At 46.6% G+C, this 19084-nt stretch overlaps 1 protein-coding gene across 1 annotated transcript in view; it reads right to left on the reverse strand.

Annotated features, from left to right (window-relative positions):
- Positions 1 to 9904, reverse strand: part of SLC25A37 (solute carrier family 25 member 37) — a 56465-nt gene extending 46561 nt beyond the window's left edge. The window contains exon 1 of the mRNA XM_007536609.3: positions 9554 to 9904. Coding sequence (XP_007536671.1) covers positions 9554 to 9760 — 207 coding nt within the window. The 5' untranslated portion in view covers positions 9761 to 9904. The remainder of the gene's footprint in view (positions 1 to 9553) is intronic.
- Positions 9905 to 19084: the final 9180 nt, after the last annotated feature.

The following is a 19084-nucleotide window of genomic DNA, read 5'->3' on the forward strand; positions in this document are numbered from 1 at the left end:
TGTGGTATCTCTCCCTCTCCTACTAGCTGAATGAAGCAGCAGCCTGGGAATGGAGAAATCACACATGCATAGGGGTTATATTAAAAATAAAAAGAAATGCAAGATTCCAGGAGCAAATGAGGAGGGATTTGAAGTTTCTAAGGGGCCCAAGTCAAAGGGCAGGTCCCAGGGGAAGCCAGGATGTCCACACTGGACACTAAGGCAGCCAAGTGCACACATCAGTGCCAAGCTCCTCCTAGCAAGATTGGACCAGAAACACCAACCTGCTAGGGGCCCAAGAAGAACTGAGACCCGAGTTCTGGGGAAAAGAGGTAGGGGTCAGGGTGAAGGCAGAATCTGAAGATGCCTTCTGCAGGGGACAGAGGGCTGAAGGGCCAGGAAAGTTAATTCAATGTTTATCACCAACCACCCCCCCCCATCAACTTTAGGGTTAGAGTGGTGAGAATGACAAAGCTAGGTAGTAGGGACAAGTGTCAAGGATGGTTTTATAACATTTGCTACTATCTTTCTTTTTTAAAGATTTTTAAATTAATGAGAGAAAGAGGAAGAGACAATTAAGAGCATAACTCTGGTACATTCAGTGCCAGGATTAGAACTCAGGATCTCATGTCTGAGATCATATTATCCACTATGCTACTCTTAGGCTGTTTGCTATACTTGTTCTTTCAAGGACAAAATCTTATCAGTAAAACCAAGCTATGTGTCTGTTTTCCAAAAGGAGAGGGGATGGTACCCAGGAGAAAGGTCCACAAAGCTACCACATTGGTGTGAGACTGGTTTGGAGTCCTGGCTTCTCTATGAACTGGAATAGCAGCCAGTGAGGCTGGTGTGAGAAGCAGTGGGCGGGTGTGAGGAGAAAGATGTTGGGAAGCAGCAGCTGGGGAGACAGAAGTGGACTGAATGTAAGGGCCAGAGGCTGAGCCAGAGGCAAGGGAACCAGAAGCACAGGGTACAGTCGCAGAGGCAGCGAGTGACCTCCTTCTGAGAGGACTGGCTGTCTAGTGGGCCACAGGGCTGTCCAGAAAAGGAGTTGGAAGGACCAAGGGCAGAAAAGCTAAGGGTTCAAGAGAAACTACAGTGATGATTCCAAGGTTGAAGTCAGATAAGGCAGCCAGCACTGGGCCAAGGAGCATGAGAGAAGAGACAAAACTGGTGGCCAGGCAATGGTACAAGAGAGAAAGTACGCACCCATATTACCATGCACAACGACCTGGGGTGGGGGTGGGGGGTACGGGTGGGGTCGACAACTGCAGGGAGGGAGCTTCATAAGCGGTAGATCAGGTCTGCATCTCTCTCCTCTTCTCTTTCTCCTCTCCCTATTTCTGCTTCTATCGTTAAAAAATATAAATAGGGGGTCGGGCGGTAGCACAGCAGGTTAAGCGAACGTGGCACAAAGCGCAAGGACCGGCGTAAGGATCCCGGTTACAGTCCCCGGCGCTCCACCTGCAGGGGAGTCGCTTCACAGGTGGTGAAGCAGGTCTGCAGGTGTCTATCTTTCTCTCCCCCTCCCTGTCTTCCCCTCCTCTCTCCATTTCTCTCTGTTCTATCCAACAACGACAACATCAATAACAACAACGACATCAATAACAACAACAATAATAACCACAACAATGGTAAAACAGCCAGGGTAACAAAAGGGAAAAAATGGCCTCCAGGAGCAGTGGATTCGTGGTGCACCAAGCCCCAGCAATAACCCTGGAGGCAAAAAAAAAAAGAAAGAAAAGAAAAAAAAAAACACAATAAATAAATAAATAAGTAAGGCCCATGGCAGTGGTGGATTCATCACTGATGGGAAAACTAATTAATTAATTAAATGAAAGAGGGAAAGACCAGCACAGTGTAAGATGACTGGGGCTAGGCTATGAGACACCAGAATTTAGAGTTCAGAAGCAGAAGGCTCACCTGGTAAAATGCACAAAAACCCCAGGCTGGAGCCCTGGCACCACATGGAAGGACCATGCAAAGGGGATGCTTCATAAGCAGCTGAGCAGAGCTGTGGTACTTCTTCCTATCTATCTATCTGTCTGTCTGTCTATCTATCTGTCTGTCTAGCTGAAGAAAGAGGGGGGAGGGCAAGAGTGGTGGAATCAGAGAGGCATGAAGTCCCAATGAAGCCCTGCTGGAGAAAAAGAAAATGAAAAAGACTCCAGAGGCAGAAAGGTCTGGAGAAATAAAGGTCATGGACTCTGGAGACACAGAGAACAGAGGGCTTTCAATGTTGGTCCAACGCTGGCCCACAAAGAACATGCTCAGGATGATGACACGACATGTGGAGAAGCAGTTCTCAAGCCAGATGTCAAACCCTGCTGGGATGAGGTAAATGATGATGGTGGTACTGACAATGAAGGCAGTGACAGACTGGATAGTGTGATTATTTGCCATGTGCATGACCCAGGTTCGAGCCCAACCTCTACTACATTGAAGGAGGCTTTGGTGTTGTGGTCTCTTTCACTCTTTCTCTCTTCCTCTCTCTGTCTCTCTAAAGAAGAGGAAGAGGAGGAGGGCTGAGTGGAGTGAATGACAAAGAGAAGAGGGGCTGGTGCTGGAGAAGGTGGAAGGGGAGTGGGAAGGGTGGCTGAGCAGCAGTGAAAGCTGCACCCCAATCCACACTGGGTCCAAAAGGGGCACTGGGTAGGCTCTGACAGGAATGGGCTTCATCTGAAGGGCTTCAGGAAAGATGACAGTCCAGGGAAAAATGAGGCAGGGAGGTTAGAGGGAACATTCAGTAAAGATGGAAGGGAGCTTGTGTGGTCCAGGAGGTGGCACAGTGGATAAAGCATCAGACCCTCAAGCATTAGGTCCCAAGTTCAATCCCTGCCAGCACATGTACCAGAGTGATATCTGGGGGTCGGTCTCCCTCTCCCCCTCCCCCACCCCCTCCCTCCTCCCTCCTCTCTCCTCTCTCCCCAATCTTTCTCATTAATAAATAAATAAAATCTTAAATATATATGGAAGGGAGGGAGCTTGTAATGGGGACACCATGGAAGGCCAGGTCTGGAGAGTGCTGGCAGGAAGACAATGGAGACCTGAGTTTTCAGAGAAGGGAATGAAAACTCAGAGAAGCCAAGTGTCCTGCCCACCCAGTAAGTAAAAAACCAACAGCCAAGTCTCCCCAAAATAGTTATTTGAGGATGAAAATCTCAGTTCAGGAGGATCTTGAGGAGAGGGTCATAGGTAACAGTTCAATGAAGAGAAGGGTCCAGGAGTTGGGGTGGTAGATCAAGTATTGGACTTTCAAGCAGGAGGTCCTGAGTTCTATCCCTGGCAGAACATGTAACCGAGTGAGATCTGGTTCTTTCTCTCTCTCTCCTCCTATCTTTCTCAATAATGAATAAATAAAAACTCATATATATATATATATATGTTCCCTTTTTGTTGCCCTTGTTTTATTATTGTAGTTATTATTATTGTTGCTATTGATGTTGTTGTTGGGTAGGACAGAGAGAAATGGAGAGAGGAGGGGAAGACAGAGAGGAGGAGAGAAAGACACCTGCAGACCTGTTTCACCACCTATGAAGCGACTCCCCTGCAGGTGGGGAGCCAGGGGCTCGAACTGGGATCCTCCCGCGGGTCCTTGCGCTTTGCGCCACCTGCGCTTAACCCACTGCATTATCGCCCGACTCCCAAAAACTCCTTTCAAAAATAATAAATAAAGAGAAGGGGAAGGGGTCAGAAGATGACTCACATGATAGAGGGCATATTTTATCATGTGCCAGGACCCAGATTCAAACCCTGGCACCACATGAGGGGAGCCTTGGATAGCACCAAAGGGACTAACAGTCATTTTTTTCTTTTTATATATGTTTTAATAACAGTGAAAGAGAGAGAAACATAAAAGGAGAGAGAGATATAAAAAGAGATACCTACAAAACTGCCCCACCACTCGTGATGTCCCCCCACCAAAGGTGGGGACCAGGGATTTGAACTCATGTCCTTGTGCATGACAGTGTGTGTGCTCTACTGGGTGAGCCATCACTGACTGCTTCTCTGTCTCTTTCTATCTCAAATTGAAAAGAAAAAAAAATCTGCTGGGACTAATGGAATTGTGCAGCTACAAAAGCCCCAGAAGTAATAAAAAACAAAAATGAAAGAGGAAGTGACTAGCTACATCTCTCCTATGAAAAATGTCAGCTGCGGACCTTTGCGGAAGGGGGACAGGGGGATTTAAGGCCCAGACCAAGGATGAACCTACAAACACCACAGCTGGGAAGCTGAGTCTGATACCAGCTACTGTCAGACTAAAAATAAAGAAGAAGGAAATTATTTGAGAAGGAAAGGTTTCATACCAAGGGAGATATGAAAAGAACCAAAACTCAGTTGCCATGTGCAAGGATCCAGGTTCAAAGCACCTGTCTCCACCTATAGGCAGGAAGTTTCACAAGCAATGAAACAGGGCTGCAGGTTTATTTCTCTATCTCTCCCCTCCCTTCTCAATTTCTCTCTGCCCAATGAAGTAAAAGGGAAGAATAAGAGGAAAAACGGCCACTGGGAGTGCCAGAGTTGTCATGTAGTCCCTGGTGGCAAAAAAGAAAGGAAAAAAAGAAAGAGACAGAGACAGAGAGAGAGAGAGAGAGAGAGAAAGAAAGAAGGGAAGAAAGAAAGAAAGAAGGGAAGAAAGAAAGAAGGGAAGAAAGAAAGAAAGAAAGAAAGAAAGAAAGAAAGAAGGGAAGAAAGAAAGAAAGAAAGAAAGGAAGAAAGGAAGAAAGAAAGAAAGTTAGTCCTAGGGTCAGAAGAAACTTCTAGGAGCCAGCTCACCTGATAGATTATACAATTGACTATGCATAAAGACCCAGGGTTCAAGCGCTAATCACCACATGGAAGCAATTTACACTATGGCATGAGTAGTATCTTCATGAAAGGTGGAATGGCACTATAGTCTCCATCTCTCCCTCTCTCTCTCTCTCTCTCTCTCTCTCCATCTATCTCTTATCTCTTTATGAAATTAAAAAAAAAAAAAAGCCTACCAGGAACAGTAGGGAATCATATGGGTACAAAGTCCTAACAGAAAAATAAATAAATAAAATTAGAATTGAGAGAAAGAGACTCAGTTTCAAGAGGGTTGCCTCTCTAGTAAGAGCCACGTGCTGGCTCTTGGGCTGCATGAGCTCCCTACTGCCAAGCACCACCACCCCCCATGCTGTTTGTCACCAAACCCCCATTCTAAGTGTCAGGTGGCTGGGGGGGGGAGGAATCATAAAGAAACAACAGGAACCTTCATGAGTACTCTCTGTTATTTATTTTGACCCCACACCATTTCCAATTCCTCCTTTTAGTGAAGCATTGAAGGCCAGAAGAAGAGGGACAACCCCAATAGAGACAAGATGGGGGAGGAGAGACAGAAAATTCACTGAATCCAGTGGACAGAGATGGGGGTGGGGGGATGGGGAACACCACCACCTGAATGCAGCTGCCACACTGGGTTGTATTTCCAAGTCACTGAAGGGAGCAGAAGGGCCTCCGACAGCTGCTCTCACCTGCCGTGCCCACCCCTCTTACCATTCCACCTCCCATGCTAGGCCTACCAGGTGCAAGCTTAGAAACTGTGTGATGCCAAGCCTGCCCAGCCCAGCAGGGGGCTGGCAATGTAGAGCCCAGGGCCATCCCTCAGCCTAGTGACTAGTTCCCAGGGGTGCTGAGCCTTAAAGCTTTAAGCCCTGGACACCCCTAGCACTCAGTTCCTTGCAGCCTGACTACAAACAGAGAATCTTTCCTGTTTCCTTCTGGCCCTGCCTTCACCATCATGGGGCTCAGGCAGGCAGGCAGGCAGGCAGGCAGGCAGGCACAGTCTAAGAGCGGTGTGCCTAATCTGGTTGGAATTTCCTCCTCCACCCACCTGGCAAGCTCCCCACAGTTTTGCTCCTAATCAGGGGTTCTCACATCCACCCCAAGCACACCAGCTAGGTGACCACACTGGCCACTCTGGAGTGCGAGGAAGAGGCTTGAGGGCAACCTGCGGCAGGGGCCGAGCAGGAAAAGGAACAGGCCATCACTGTTACCATTTGGTGACAGGCCTACAGGGCCCCAGGCTCACTCCTTCCCTCCCTCCTTAGGGATTGGAACTGAGAAGAAAGCCTATATCCCAAGGTACACAGAGCCTGGCCCTTTATGGCTTAGGCATCACTCACACACAAACCCCAACCAAGATTCTACAGAGCCACACACAGCCCTTAATGTATGTCTTATTCTATTTTCACCTGTTCACTTCTTTCCTCTTTTTTTTCCTTCTCTCTTTTTTTAATGTTGGTCCCACTAGCAGGTCACAATCCAGTACTTGAAAAAAAGCAAGCCATGTAACTGACTCCAAGGTGGGGAAGGTGTGTTCCATATTCATTTTAAGTACTAGCAAGGTTGGCTTTCTGCACCCAGAACCCCAGATCCTCACAGTCCACCAGGCACAGTGTTAAAAGTTGCCAGTGTATGGGCCAGGTGGTGGCACACCTGGTAGAGTGCATGTGCTATTAAGTGAAAGGACACAATTTTCAAGGCCCTGGTCCCCACCTGCAGTAGGGGAGGCTTCATAAGCAGTGGAGCAGTGCTGCAGGTGTCTCTTTTTCTTTCTCTTTCTCTCTCTTACACACACACACAGACACACACACACACATTCTCTATTTCTCTTTGTGTCTATAAGAATGGGGGGGTAGAGAATAAAAAAGGGGGGCTTCCAGGAGTGGTGGAGTCATGATGCAGGCAACCAAACTTCATCAATAATGCTAGTAGCAAACAAATAAAAATAAAAGGCACCAATGTTGGGCTCTGAGGGCCACAGTAGCTAGCTAGCTAGGACAGACAAACTACAAAAAGCAGGCCCAAACAACACAATCATGTCAGTTGGCAAGAGCAGAGCTTTAAAAGCATGCTTCCTAAAAATCAAAGAGCACCTTTTTTTCTTCCCCCTTCTTAAGGTCTGAACTATCTGGGCTTAGCTTCAGCTAATTATTTAAGTCTCAAGTAACACCAAAGAGAATGCGCATTCCGTGTTCACAGAGAGGATTACAGATGGGGAGAGACACTGAACTGGCCCACAGCATTCATTTTAGGAGGCACAGAAGTGAACCTGTAGTGTGAAGGGAAGAGACAGGACTGAAAACCCCACCCAAGGTGCCTGACTCAATCACTCAGAGAGTCCATCACCCTGCGAACCTCAGTGGGACTAAGTCAAGGTCTCGTCGTGACCAAAGCTTGGCTGTGTACCCAACAGCTCATGTTGGGCAAAGGCAATTGTGCTGACTATGACAGAGACTGGCCTCAGCCACAGCCTCCACAGGATCATGCAGTGGGGCTCACACCACTTAACCTTCTCCTTGCCACATTTTTTTTATGTCGCCAAAGTACAAAGGATCATGCTTGGTACCCCTTCTGAAAAAGAGCAATAAATGGCAGGAGCTTTACCAGCACACCCACATGCTAAGAACCAGAAGAACCTCAGGGGCATAGGACCAAAGACCTTACAGATTTTCCCTGGTCAGCCTACATTTCCACAGTGAGGCAGATGACATGTCTAGAACAGTCTGACTGCCTCCTCCTACTCCTCCTCCCTCAAACTGTGCTAACCTGCCCACAGGTAAAAGCGGCTATGGAAAAGAATACTAAGGGCTGGGGAGATAGTATAATGATCATGCAAAATGACTCTCATGCCTAAGACTCCAAGGTCCCAGGTTCAGTCCCCAGCACCACCATAAACCAGAGCTGAGAAGTATTACTTGTCTCCCCTTCTCTCTCTCCTTCTTTCTCTCTCTCTCTCTCACTAAGTGCATAAATAAAATATCAAAAAATTTCAGAGAGACAGAGAAAAAGAATAATAAGCACATAGGAGATGTCAGGGTGAAAACATACCAGCGTGGGGCAGGAGAAAGGGCAGAAAGAAAACCAGCAAAGATCACTCAAGTATATGAGTAGAATGGCTCTTTACAGAGTCAAATGCAGTTCAAGCCACCATGACCAAATACTATTGCTAAATCTCTAAGAGAACCCAGAAACAAAGCTCTGAACCACCAAGTCTTGGCAAAGGGGCCAAGAGCCTCCGAAGTGGTGTAGTTAGTTCATTGAGGGTACATCCAAATCCAGTGGGCTTGATGCCTGCCCAGAGGACAGCTCCCTGCTCCTAACAGTCCCCACATTCTGTCCAGGGCACTGAAGACAAGAGCTTCAAACATGAGGAATTGTAGTACATCTGGAGGGTTCTTTCCTACACTAACATTGGGTTCTGTCTTGGAGAAGCTCTGGAGACCTGACAGACAAGATCTCCCCCCAAGCCCTCAGTAAAGGTGTCAGGCAGGGACATTTTTCTCATTCCCTACTGGCAGGCAGGAAAGACAGGAGTGATGGCCTGACAACATCATCACAGGCCTTGCCTTACCAGAAAGCACTCTCGCAAATACTTTCTCTCAATGCACCTGTGCCCACCTAGGCACAGAACTGCCCAGGGCAAGGCCAGCACTCTGAGCTCTGAGTGCCACATTCTGGCCTGCACCACAGCTCATGTGGGACCAACACCTGCTGCAACACACTGCTGTGTGTCTCTGAGAGACCTCAAGAAAACTGCTCCCCAAGTCTTCCAAACCACAGATGCCAATGAGCCTGGATGAGCTACTCAGACCACTGCTCCTTGGCCTGCGGATCCCCAGGGCTGCGAATGAGTACAGTTCTGCCTCCAGATGTGTCAGCGGGAGTGTGATCGCCTGGCAGCACTGTCCCCGGGTCACCTGGCTGATAGAGGTCAGAAGTGCATCTCTCAAACCACCAAGGAAAGTGACAGGCAGACTGCGAAACAGCCCACGCCACTGAGGTGGCGCCTCACTGGCTCTGCATGCCGGCCTGCCTCCCTTCCAGTAAAATCGCTGAAGGCTAAGGGTCTGTCCCAACTCCGGGCAGAGGTGCAGAGACCTTGGGAAAGGGGGGAATCGCGCAGGAAGTCGCTGAACAGGTACTCCTAAGAGCTGTGTGAAGAGCCAAGAGAAGTCCCTTCGGGAAGTCACCAGCGTGAGCACACACATGCACGCACACGCACACACACACACACACACACACACACACACGCACACATGGGCGCGCCAGGGGAGGGCGCGTGGCGGGCTGGAGAGCGCGTTTGTCAGCGGCAGCGCGAATGCGAGCGCCCGGGAACCCGGCACGTGTGGCAGCCTGACCCCCTCTCCTGCTCCCGCAGGTCGCTGCGGACGGCCCGGAGCCCCCGCAGGAGCCGCCACCAGCAGGGGCCCCGAACCCAGGATCGCGCGGGCAGGCGGGCGTGAGCCGGCGGGTCTGCTCCGATCCCTCCCTGGGGGCGGCGCCGTGGCGCCAGCAACCGAGCCGGGCACGCGGCGGGAAGCGCGGTGCGGGGCGCCGCAGCAGCACCTCGTGGGCTCCCCAGGCGCCCCAGGCGGAAGGCGCGGCGCGGCGCGCTCCCTGGAGTCCTGGCAGCGCCCGCCAGCTCAGCAGGAAGACGCGGCCCCGGGAGAACGTGGTTGCGGAGCACAGCCCTGGAGGCTCCCGGCGCGGGATGCAAACGCACGCGCTCCATTCGGCTCGCTGCGCCCCGCCAGCCTCCCGGCCTCACCTTCACCGAGTCGATCGGGTACATGACCGAGTGCTCCAGGATCCCGGCCATCGCCCCGGCTGTCATGTGGGTGGATAAGGAGACGCTGGTCGGCAGGTTCTCGTAGTCCTCCGACCCCGCGTCCTTGCAGCCGCCGCCATCTCGGCCGTCCCCATCCATTCTGCGCCCCACCGCCTGGCTCCCCACTCCGCCGCAGCGCAGCTCCATCCGCCCCGCCGGCGGGGCGCGGGAGGCCGCAGGAGGTGGCCGGGGAGGGGGAGGGGGCGACAAACTTCACTTCTTAAAGTGGGACCCACCTCCCCGGAGCCGCGGCGCCTGACGCCATGGCGGGTTGGGGTGGAGCCGAGGGGTCGAGACACCAATCGTGGGAGAAGCGGAGGCCGGCGGCGCCGCGCCATTGGTGGGCGTCCCGGGGGACCCGCCTCCCTGTGTGACGTCACTGTCCGCTGCACATTTCCAAGCAACCGGACTGGGCCGAGCCAAGACGACCTGGTGTCCCGGGAAGTTGTGCTGCCTCCGGGAGGGTGCTGCAGGGGAGCGGTCCCCTGGCAGGGTCCCCCGGGGCGCACGCTGGGGAGCTGGAGGGCGATCGGGAAGGGCGGCTCAGGGAAAAACCCTTCCAGATCCCTGGGTGTTGCAAGCAAATTGCTCAGCAACCTTTGGCATTCCTAAGGCCTTGGAAACGGGAAGTTACCGCGCGAGGGTGTCACTCATTGGGGACAGTTATGGTGGTTGGGTTGGAAGCAGAGTTATAGAACGGAGGACAGCGTCAGAGATGCTCCACCTTTTGTGCAGAGACCCAGGTGCTGTGCCTAGCTTTACAGGTCTACAGCCGGGTAAGGTGCAGTCACTGAGGATGAAGTCTGGGAACATTGTATCTCTGATTTTTCGTTGTTTTTTTTTTTTTTTTTGGGGGGGGGGGGTTGTTTGTTTGTTTTTGCCACCGGGGCTCCGTGCCTGCACGATGAATCCACTGCTCCTGGAGGCTAATTTTTCCTTTTTGTTGTCCTTGTTGTTTACCGTTGTTGTTGTTTATTGTTGTTTTTGCTGTCGTTGTTGGATAGGACAGAGAGAAATGGAGAGAGGAGGGAAGATAGAGGGAGAGAAGGACACCTGCAGGCTTGCTTCACCGCTTGTGAAAAGACACTCCCCCCCCCAGCAGGTGGGGAGCCAGAGGTTCGAACCCGTATCCTTCAGCTTCACGCCATGTGCACTTAACCCACTGAGCTACCGCCTGGCCCCCTTTGTTGTCTTTTTAATACTCGAGCTTCCTAGTTCTTAAAATCACCCCCAAATGAGGCATAGAATAAAAAAATAATTCTTATAATCCTCTCACACCCAGCATTTTATGCTTTTCATGTACATATTTACATCTTTAAACGTTTGTAAAATCCTTGATTTTTTTAACCTAACATTACATCATGTCAGTTCCTATGGTGTTGTATTATAACTACAATTTTTTTTCTGTAACTATAATTTTTAATCAACTTTATATATTGCAGTTGTACAAACACCATAATTTACTCAGTCATTCCTTTCTAAATAAACTCACCATTTGTCACTATAAAGAAAGAAGAGCTTGAGACATGTTCAGATTGTGTGTATGTGTGTGTGTGTGTGTGTGTATGTGTGTGTGTATGTGTGTGTGTGTACAGATCAGTGCAACCTTAGACAAAGTGCAGTCTACTTTAACCTAAGATCATTATGCTCCGACTGAGGGAATAAAAATAACAAATACACACACACACACACACACACACACACACACACACACATAAAGGGAGTGACTTGTTTGGGTAAGTTCCCATGAAAGCAAACTATCTGTATGTTCCAAAGCTGAAGATTTGGCTCTAGCTGATCAACTACTGCTGCTTCAGATACCATATCCAGCAAAGGTTCTGGTCTGGAAAGCTGGACTTTGAGATAGCGAAAGGTGGGACCCTGAAAGTACACACCCATGCTCTGCCCCTCACCCTGGTTCCAAGGGTCACATCATAGCAACCCAGGTAGCTTTCAAGAATTTCAGAGACAATGAGGTGAGCATTGTGAATAGAGACTTCAAGGTCAAGCACAGTTGTTTCCCCATGTTTGGTAGGTAGCTGCCAATAGTGCATAGGGCTTGAGAAGAGTGTGAGGAGGTGATAGCTAGAAACAAGCCTAGTATTTGATTACTGCTAGAGAAGAACTCCCCTACTTTTACCAAAGGGGGGGGGCTTAAGAACACTGATCCAGTGCTGTTTTCTACACTGGGGGGGGGGGGGACTCTTTAACCAGTATGTACTAATCTGTTAACACACACACAAAAAAATATCTGAATATGCCTTAAGCTCTTCTTCGAAGCATTTCTTTATAGTGACAAATAGGTGATGTGTTTATTTAGAAAGGAATGACTGACTAAATTATGGTAGCTGTACAATGAAATATATAAAGGTCATTAAAAATTGTAGTTATAACACCATAGGGACTTTTCATGATGTAATGTTAGGTTAAAAAAAAAAAAAATCAAAGGTTGTTTTTTTTTTTTTTACCAGTATACAAAGATGTAAATATACACATGAAAAGTGTGAAATGCTGAGTGTGGCAGGATTATAAGAATTGTTTTTATTCTATTCCTCAGACTTGAGTCATCCTTATACTCTTTAATTTAAGAAGTAAGAATGACCCATTCTGTTTAGGATATAATCTCTCATTGGATGAGAAACATTGTAATGGTGAGGCTAGTATAAAGAAGTCACCTTTGAGTTGATTAAGAAGATTCTTGACAAACGTGAACATGCCCATAGTTCAGAAACATACTATGGTTTTAAATATTTTAATAAGCATTAAAGCCAGAACCAGTTAGAAAACCTTTGGAATATTTAGTATAAATATGCATTTTTTTCCTTCCTATAAATGATAGATACATAGTGTGGCACTTAAATCTTTTTTTTTTCAAATTTTTAAAGTATTTTATTTTATTGTATAGAATCAGAAAGAAATTGAGAAGGGAAAGGGAGCTAGGGCAGGAAAGAGGAAGAAAAATACTTTGTAGAACTACTTTATCACTCATGAAGAAACTTCCTCTACCTTCAGATGGGGACTGGGTGCTTGAATCTAGGTCCCTTCACATGATAATGTATGTGCTTAAACGGGCACTTAAATCTTATCATAAACTCCCTCTTGGACTACAACTGTCAGAAAATTTAAACCCCATTTCCTGGATTCTCTTGCAACTAGGGAACTAGGTGTGAGTGACATTCTGCCAGTTTGATGTACTGGAGAGATCTGAAAGTTGGGAGAGAGAAAAAAAAAAACACCTTCCTCTGCTGCCTAAGAAAGCCATAACTTGGGTTAGGAGCACTTGGCATGGGCAGTATTACTATTATAACCAAATTGCTGCTTCTAGTCACCAGATTCATGGATCCAGAGAGGAAATCACAGCAACAGGGATGGTAGCAACCTCTTGATTTCTGTGCTATAACTCCAGTAGGTGACCTGGACCTCTGGAAGCTAGATTGGCAATGGATCTGATGCAAATCAGAGAACAGATCTGAGATTCCAACTGATTTCTCCAATTCTTCTCTCAATCTTGTATATAGTAACAAAACAAAACAAAAAAAAGCAGTAATGAAGGAGATTCCTGGATGTCATAATACAACAGTCAACAGTCAACCCTGGACTTAGACTTTTCTAGATAGCTTGCTTAGAGAGGAGTGACATCCCAGACACCATAACCCAACATTTTGGTCACACTGTTGACCAAGAAAGAATAGCATGGGAACATGGGAGGAGAGGCAGAACCTCTCCTGCAGAGGAAGAAGGAGAATTGTAGGGACTTAGAATGGCGTGCCAGTTCTCACCAGGATTTTTTTTTTTTTATGCTATCTACCCCTGCCCCTAAGAATTATTCTTACTGTATTTTGTTAGTTTGCTTGCTTTGGATGTGTATCTCTGTGTATAATTTGTTGTGATGGTGGTGGTTTATTTTTTCACTCTTTCTTCTTTTTTTTTTTTTTTTTTTTTTTGTCACTGGGAATTCACAGTTCCAGCTGACCATTTTCAGATTGAAAAAGAAATAAAGATAGAGAGCTAGAAAAACACCAAAGCACCAAAGTTTCCTGTAGATTGGTGAGGGCCGAATTCAAACCTGGGTAGTATACATGACAAAGCAAGTACACTATCCAAGTGCTGACTGCCGGCCTGCTTTGGCTATTTATATCACATATGTGAACAAAATCATATGTAGAAAAACCAAACAACAGGGAGTCAGGCAGTGAGTTAAGCGCAGGTGGTGCAAAGCACAAGGACTGGCGTAAGGATCCCAGTTCGAGTCCCCAGCTCCCCACCTGCAGGGGAGTCGCTTCACAAGCCTCACCAGGATCTTATGTAAAGTTCCTGAATGTTGAAGTTCTGAGGATGTCATCAGACTGTCTTCACCCACTAGAAGTTGAGCTCCACTTAGAAAGGGGAAGTAACAGAGTGTGTAGGGTAAGGAGCAACTGACTTGGGGCTAAGGGCCTGTGCCAGCATTATCAACATCAATAACACATGGTGAATGAAACTGGAAACAAAGTAGAATTAAATTAAAAGTCATTCAGTTTTACCTGAGGCTTCAAAGTCTCAGGTTCAATCCCCCATACCACCATAAGACAAAGATGAGCAGTGCTCTGATAAAAACAAAATAAAGGGGGAGGGGGGAGGGTCACAGACCTTTGATGGTGGAAATAGTGTTAATATACACTCCTATACAGTCTCACAAAGCACTAATATGAGAGGGGAAAAATGGATTGAATATCTCAAACTTTTTGATGCGCAGACCATAGCTCTGAGTATATGTTCCTTCAGTCTAAGCACTTAGGACCTCAAATTGGCAATCAGATTGAATTTTAACAGTGGGCTCAAATTATTAATATATTTCTAATAAAAATAAAATAAAGTCATCCAGATGGTGAAGTATATATATCTTTGGGATGTTGGGAGGAAAGAGACCAGTAGAGTTAAGGGTGAAGGAGTATAAGAGTTTCTCTCAAATACTACCTTTTAATGTTTTTATTTTAATAAGTGCAAAAGAGACACAGAGAGAAAGACACACAGTGAGAAACCTGAGCTCTACACAGCTCTGACTTATAATTATACAGGATATTGAGCCTGTGACTTTGTAGCCCCAGACAAAAAGGCCTTTTCACATAATGATTATGATAGCCCCCTTATTCCCAAATCCTGATTTTTAGTATGCTTACCATTCAGTGTATTTTTGTCATCAGGCTTTTATTGATCAGGCTTGGTTCCCACATGACTCCACCATTCCCAGTGGCAATTTTTTTTTTTTAATACAGAAGGTGAGAGACAAACAGGAAGAAGAATACACAGAGATAAAGGGAGACAAAGAAGTACCACTCTACCATTCATTAACCTTTCCCTCAGTCCCCAAAGGCACTCCGGTGGGATAGCCCAGGACTTGAACCCAAATCCTAGAACATGTGTGTACTCTGCCAGGTGAACTATCTGCCATTCCCCCCTCTTAAATTATTTTAAAAGGTTATTTTTTTATTAATGTGAGAGAGAAAGATGAGAAAAAAGAAAGAACCAGAGGATCACTCTGGCACATGTGGTGCCAGGAACAGAATTTGGATCATGATTTTAAGTCCAAAACTGTAGGCGTTCTGCCAACTCCCAGACCTCTCAAATATGTGCCCTGGGCTGGCAAAGTAGCTCACTTGGATAGTGTATTGCTTTGCCATGTGTGAGACTCAGGCTCAAATCCAGTCTTCACTATAGTGAAAGAATAGTTTCAATGCTGCCTGTTCTCTCCTCTCTCTCTCTCTCTCTCTCCTCTCTCTCTCTCTCTCTCTCTCTCTCTCTCTTAAAAAATTTAGCCTGTTCTCACATCTGCCTGCTCACCCATACAAGATCACTTAACACTACATCCAGAACTTTCCCCTATACAGAATTTCCATCCGGAATCCTGGCATCCTCCACCAGAGGGGAGGACCTGTATAATGGGGTGTGTGATGGCACCATGACATGTGTTGTGGACCAAGGGCTGAGGTGGGTGGTGCTTCATTCACTGTAAGTCAAGCTTTGGGGAGGGAGGGCTTGGAGGGCCTCTGGGTATGTGAGGTCCCTCTGTCCTACCTATGCCTGGTCCTAAACTCAGAATCCCTGGCTTTTCTTTTTTTTTTTTTAATTTTATTTATTTTCCCTTTTGTTGCCCTTGTTTTTTATTATTATTGTTGTTGTTGTCATCATTGTTAGATAGGACAGAGAGAAATGGAGAGAGGATGGGGAGACAGAGAGGGTGAGAGAAAGATAGGCACCTGCAGACCTGCTTCACCACCTGTGAAGCGACTCCCCTGCAAGTGGGCAGCCGGAGGCTGGAACCAGGATCCTTAGGCCAGTCCTTGTGCTTTGCACCATGTGCACTTAACCTGCTGTGCTACCGCAGGACTCCCATCCCAGAACTGTGATTCTTGAAAGTGCTGTCTGTGGTGAATACTTAAGGGTGTCTCCCATGAGACAGGAGCAGAAATGGAGGTAAAAATCTTGTCTCTAAAACCCCATGTCAAGTTTGGAAGGAGTGAAGAGAGCTGCCAGGGATGAAGAAAACAAGTGTCTGTTTCCCTTTTCCCTTCTTTTTTCCCTTCCCCTTCTCCTATCCCTTTGTTTCCCTCTCTTCCCTTTCCATACTTTCTCTCTCTGTTCCTTCTCTTCCTCCCTCTCTTCCTTTCTTCTTCTTTCAGATTTTCTTTTGCAAAGGGCAATGAGGGGAAACAGTCAGTGGCTCACTCAGTAGAACACAGACATTACCAAGGGCAGTGATAGGCAAATGTCTGAGCTGTGTGTCAATCAACAGATGGAAAGAGAACCTTCTAGAAACCCATCATGTTCACTTAGCCACCAGGTTTACCTCATGTCTGCTGTCATGAAACTGTAAGCCAGTCCTCTGACTCCTACAGATGCTTAAGCCACCATCCGTCACCCAAAGTCAGTGCCCCTAGTACATCTGCTGTTATGTTCCCATGATATCAACTCACCATCAAGCCACCTTGTTTCTACCCAGTTGTGCTCACTCTTACTCAACAGCCTATGCTGTAGAGAAACAACTCAAGGTCCCAAGGTGGGCAGAGTAGGTAGCACCAAAGCATTGACTAAGTTCTAGGTAGGGTAAGCCATGTTTCTATGTTCCTATTGGTGGTCTACTCACCAACACTATCTGTAATGTTCCCTTTTTCTGATCTGTTTCCACAAATATATCTCATGTTTTCCTTGCCTATTAAACCCCCTCCTCCAAGTTTCTCACCATAAACTATTGCCCTATTTCCTTATTTGTTTTATTTTATTTTTTGCCACCAGAGTGATTGCAAGGGTTCAGTGGCTACACAACTCCATTGATCCTGGCAGCCTTTTTTTTTTTTTTTTTGAGAGAGAGAGAGAGAAAGGGTGAGAAGCAGAGAAAGAGGGAGACAGGAGAAATAACAGCACTGCTCCAACACCTGTGAAACCTCCCCCTTGCAGGTAGAATCTGGGAACTTGAACCCACATCTTTACACATGGTAAAGTGTGCACTCTACTGGATGAACCATGACCTGCCCTCGAATATTTCTCCCCTCAATTCTGAAGTCCCAGGAAGAATAAGGCCTCCTTACAATCTCTCCTTCATCAGTATACTTGCTCCTGGGGCCTTTGCATGGTGGTTTCAAGCCTGGCACTTTTAAATTTATTTTTTAATTAATTAATTTGATATGATGACAATAAATTGGGAGGGAAAGGGGAAATAGGGAGATAGAAAGAGAGATAGAGAGATACCTTCAGCAGTGATTCAACTCCCGTGAAGCTTCCCTCTTGCAGGTGGAGGACTGGGAAATTTATTCATTTTGTTTTTCTTTATAAAAAGGAAACATTGACAAAATCATAGGATAAGAGGGGTACAACTCCACACAATTCCTACCATCAGAACTCCGTATCCCACCCCCTCCCCTGATAGATTTTCTATTCTTTATCCCTCTGGGAGTATGGACCCAAGATCATTGTGGGATGCAAAAGGTGGAAGGTCTGGCTTCTGAAATTGCTTCCCCACTGAACCTGGGGCGTTGACAGATCGATTCATACTCCCATCCTGACTGGGCATTTTTGCATTATGATGTGTGCACTCAACTAGGCGCACCACTTCTTGGTCTTCTTTATTTTATTTCCATTTTTGTGTGATTAATAGTGGTTATAAGATTGTAAGATTACAGGGTATAGTTGCACACTGCACCCACCACCAAAGTTCTATGTTCACACCCTCACACCTTCCAAAGATAACCAACATAATTCTCACAAAGTCTTATAAATAGTTTATACTACAAAGCAACAATAATTAAAATAGCTTAGTACTGGAATAAAGATGAATACCTAGATCAATTGAATAAACTGAGAACTCACAAATGATCTCACACCTATCACAAATGATCTCACACCTATACAGCCACCTACTATAAATAACAGCATTGTCAAAATGGTTTAATGGGGTAAAGATCTCTTCAGGGCCAGGTGATGGTGCACTGGGTTAAGTGCATATAGTATGAAGTGCAAGGACCTACATAAGGATCCAGGTTCAAGGCCCCAGATCCCCACCTGCAAGGGGGAGCATCACAAGTGGTGAAGCAGGTCTGTAGGTGTCTATCTTTTGCTCCCTCTCTATCTCCCCATCCCCTGTGAAATTCTCTCTGTCCTATCTAATAAATGAGGGAAAATAGTCCCCAAGAGCAGTGGATTTGTAGTGCTGGCACCAAGCCCAGTGATAACCCTAGAGGCAAAAAAAAAAAAAAAGTCTCTTCAATGAATGATGCTGGGAAAATTGGACAGGGACATGTAGAAAAGTGAAACCAGACCACCACCTAACACTATGCACCAAATTAAAATGAATCAAAGATCTGGACAGAAGAAAATATTGGTGAGACATTTCAGGATCTTTACATCAAAGGTATATTTGGAGACTCAGAGGCATGTGAAATGAAAACAAAAGTGAATAAATGGGACTACATTAAACTGAAAAGCTTTTACACATCGAAAGCAAGCTACATAAGGATAACCAGGCCTCGTGCTGTTTTAAAGGAACTCTTGATTAGGTCACCAAAATTATCTCCATTGCAAAATGGACTGACCCTGCCAACAGGAAGCTTTTTTTTTGTTAAAGAATGTTTTTTTATTGTTGTTGTAGTTATTATTGTTGTTGTTGTTGACGTTGTCATTGTTGGATAGGACAGAGAGAAATGGAGAGAGGAAGGGATGACAGAGGGGGGGAGAGAAAGATAAATACCTGCAGACCTGCTTCACCACTTGTGAAGCAACTCCCCTGGATGTGGGGAGCCAGGGGCTCGAACCACGATCCTTATGCCGGTCCTTGCACTTTGTGCCACATGTGCTTAACCCGCTGTGCTACCGCCAAGAGGAATCTTTTAACCGCAACCTCCTTTGTAATTCCTCCTTCAGTTTCTCCAGCCCTTCTGAAAAAGCTCTCTGCCTCAACTTCTCTCCTTCCAGTACATACCCTGTCCTCAGGACTTGTTT

This window comes from Erinaceus europaeus, chromosome 19 (assembly GCF_950295315.1).
Source record: "Erinaceus europaeus chromosome 19, mEriEur2.1, whole genome shotgun sequence".
NCBI lineage: Eukaryota > Metazoa > Chordata > Mammalia > Eulipotyphla > Erinaceidae > Erinaceus > Erinaceus europaeus.